Here is a 3,666-nt window from a genome sequence, read left to right on the forward strand (position 1 = left end):
TAGGGTCACCAAGAGAGTTGGTGTAGCGCTCGCGAAGCATGTTCACAACTTGTGAAAAATACCCTAGCGCTGTCGATTTTGCTAGTAGTCCATCCGCCGCTCTCGCCTTGTTGCTTTTCTTCGTCTGTATGTAAATCGAAAAAGCTGTTAGCAATGAGTACATGTTCTGGGTCGGGAGACTAGCTAATTCTCTATGAGCTTTATGTATGCCATCTAAATCGACTTTCGCTAATCCTATTGAAGTGAGGAACTCCTCAAACATCTTCTCCGCCGCAATCTCTTGTCCTATTGTGCCAGCAAGAGTGTCCAGACCTCGCGAAGCTCTCCTCATTGCCTCTCGCAGTGTGAATCTCGCGCGTAATGCAAGCTGGTCGGTTGCATGGCGCCTCATCGTGAAGTTTTAGTCTATATTTACTCTTCAACCGCACGATTTTTTTCTCTGGTACAGACGCCTTTTACGCGATAATACATGATGTGACTTGATTTTACTAAGGCGTCTTATCTCGAAATTTCGAGAAAGCCGGACAATTCCGGAAATAAGCTGGAATAAACTACCCCTACCCCTAAATAGCGGTTATTGGGTGGTTTGAGCAAATAAAAGTTCATGCTGTCCAGCGATTGGCTGTGGATTTTTTTAGCTTACAGTAGGGGTGGGGTCTCCGTCAGGAATATACTTATCCTACAATAATATGTATTCTAAAAAAGGTCGACGGCGTTTTTCTGCTGAAAATGTAATCTGTATTTTTCTATCAGATTAAATTTATATAATTGTGCTTTGCAGATGATCCGTTTTATAGCCTAGATCGAGCATGGTCGGAGCATAAAATTACGCATAAAAATAAAGTAGGAAGATCAATTTGTTTTATCTGTGATCGATTTACCATTTCTAAACGGCAAAAAGGGTCGATTTACAGAATATCAATGTGAATTTGGTGGTTGATCGATCCCGAGCGGTCGGTTTAGCTGCCGTAGCTCGATTTATCAGCCACTCTAGCAATATCGATTTGTACTTTTTAAAGACCTCGATTAAATAAAACGACCTCTTTTTATTAAAAATCGAGCATCAGGCTCTGGATGACATTTACAGAATAATAGGACCTGATACAGTACCCACAATAATAGCAGAAACCAAGCCTTCTGATCATGCGTCTGCATAGTTGCTTCGTGTCCATTCCCTACGTTCACCCATTAGCCCCATGACCTGCAATCTCATGTTTTCACCGCCACATATTACCGCGTGCTGAGTCGGATGAGCAGCCACAGCAGTAACGATGCTGTCCATCGGGATTCGGAACCGATCGAGTCGCTCGACTGCTGGAAGTCCAGGATTATCAAGCTTTGCTGCGTCCACTTCGTCAGCTTCACTTGTCTTGATGAAGACAGGGGCCTCTGTACGTCGTAATTGCTGCAGATCGATCACATTCAAACTCGTAACGTCATGGATCCCCGTGCACATGATCGACTTGTCGAACAGGAACGTGCCCACACAACGGTGGCAAGAAAGCCACGAGTTTCGGAGTGATCGCGGCAGGAAATCCCGCTGGTACTCAGTTTCTGAGGTCGTCGATAGCACAGACGGAGACGGATGTGGCGTCGCTTTTTCTCTAGGCATTAACCCTGTTCCACATAGAGATGAGTGAGTGCACCAAACACGACAACGCGTTCATTCATTGTACATACCGCGCTTGAACGTGTGTAGCTTCACAACAGAGCCACAGAGGTAATCGATGGCCACTACCCAATCGTTACGTAACTGGCACAGCACTTGAGTCTCCGATTGAGGCATCAAGCGCATCGACATGATACCGGGGCATCCGTATCGACTCGAGAGAATCACCGACTCTATCAAAGCAGGTGATAGGTATGCTGTTCGGGATACATGAAGGTTAGTTTGTCCTTTATAGATAAAAGCAGCAAGAGATAGACCTTCACTCACATTTGATCACGTCCATAAGTTTGAACTGTGCCTTCCGCTGTGGTACAGGCTTGGAGCCAAACGCTGGAACGACTTTGTGTTGAATATCATAGGTCTATAAGAAAGAATTAACGTAAGTTAAAGATGCCAGGATATTTACAAAGAAGCACAGGTACCATAAGCACTCCAGCCTCATTTCCGCAGATGAGAAACTGCTTGTTGGGAGACAGTAGCAACGCGTTAATCGGTAGAGATCCTGCAAGGAAGCTCCACACTGGTCGCAATGGGAAGCGTGTGTCCCACATACGAATAGCTCCATCCATATCGCCAGCAATGATGTTGATCGCTTTCGATGCCGACTTTGTCTTGAGTTGCCGGGAGTTCGCCGTAGTCGACTCTGTAGCAGGGAGATACACCAGGTCATTGTACCCACTGGAAGGCTGGTTGGAACTCTTCAACACTTTGTGCGGTTTACTCGGGAATTTACGTAAGTCGAAGAGATAAATTTCATTGCGATTCGAAAACGAGCACGCGATCTCATCCTGTAAAAAAAATTAATAGCGAGATAGTTAGCACTAATTCGAGCTTGATCATTGTATAGTATACTCTCACCTCATTTAACGGGTTCCAGTGAATGCACTTGACTTCGTATGGTGTAAATATCGTGTGGATCTGCACGCTGTCGTGAATAAATAAATTTAGCAATAAAAAAAAAAATGGTAGCGTACTGGATGCAGAGTATCGGGTTCCCTCGACTGCTGTTCGTCTCCATCTTCCTTCTCCTTGTTATGTTCGTTGTGCATCTTCTGTCCGAGGTTTAAACTGCGGTAAAACACGTCGTCGAAGTCGTAGAGCGCGATGATCCCATTGGATGAGCCCGCAGCTAGCAGGACTCCTTGAGCGTCAAACGCGAGACAGCTAGTGTAGAAGGCTCCAGAGCTCATTGCGCCTGCCTGTCGTTCCCAATGCGGATCCAACTGAAGCTCAACTGGCAGCCGCTGGAAATGCGTGAGCGCCCAGCGCACAAGCTGCTGCTTACGTCTCCGTCGCGGTCTTTGCCCTCCACTGACAAAGTGGCGAGTCGAGACGCAGCCCACGAGCTCACGACGCTGTAGTATCCCCGTCAAGTCCTCGCGGGTCTCTCTACGCGCTGTCGCATTGAGCTTTACGGTTGTTGCCTCGGGCTCGTCTTCGTTTTCGCTTGGGTCTTCAGCGTCGTTGAGCTGCTGGACGCTAGACGTGAAGATGGAGGTGTTGACGTCGTCACTGTCGCTGACGCTGTTGACGGACTCGATACTGATACGGCGCGCCTGCTTGCGCTGGAAGAAAGCGGTGATTGACGCCTGCCCACGCTTCATGAGCTTTTGAACTGATAGAGTGTTGCCGCCAATTTTTGAAGCTTTTATATTTATTGAAATATTAATAAAAGCTACTTCATTTTTCGCAGTTTAGAGTTAGCAAAAGCTTATGTAAAATTGAGCATTTCAATGATGTTGTCCTTTTCACTTAGTTCCGTTTGGTAAGATCACTTTCCGCAAGGTATAATTTTTCAAGATCGCTGTACGGACTTTGTATATACCGGTAAAATTCAAAGAATTGGCTCTATTTGATTGGAGATGGCTTGTGATTGCTTGAAGTAGTTGGATATTGATCAGAACTTTTCACAGAGAAGACGGAGCCTGCATTCTGCAACAAAATGTCTGACAAGAGAGCGAAAGGAGAAGCTGCCGCGCTTACTGACGAGAGGCGCT

At 46.2% G+C, this 3,666-nt stretch overlaps 1 protein-coding gene across 1 annotated transcript; it reads right to left on the reverse strand.

Moving 5' to 3' along the window:
* Positions 1–1,141: 1,141 nt before the first annotated feature.
* Positions 1,142–3,273, reverse strand: PITG_13801 (uncharacterized protein; the record flags this gene model as incomplete). The annotated part of the gene is made up of 8 exons (XM_002899442.1): positions 1,142–1,596; positions 1,681–1,866; positions 1,937–2,030; positions 2,092–2,457; positions 2,528–2,587; positions 2,644–2,687; positions 2,739–3,078; positions 3,202–3,273. 8 exons carry the CDS (start codon positions 3,271–3,273, stop codon positions 1,142–1,144), a joined length of 1,617 nt encoding a protein of 538 aa, XP_002899488.1.
* Positions 3,274–3,666: the final 393 nt, after the last annotated feature.

The sequence above is a fragment of the Phytophthora infestans genome, genomic scaffold (assembly GCF_000142945.1).
Source record: "Phytophthora infestans T30-4 supercont1.30 genomic scaffold, whole genome shotgun sequence".
Taxonomy (NCBI): domain Eukaryota; phylum Oomycota; class Peronosporomycetes; order Peronosporales; family Peronosporaceae; genus Phytophthora; species Phytophthora infestans.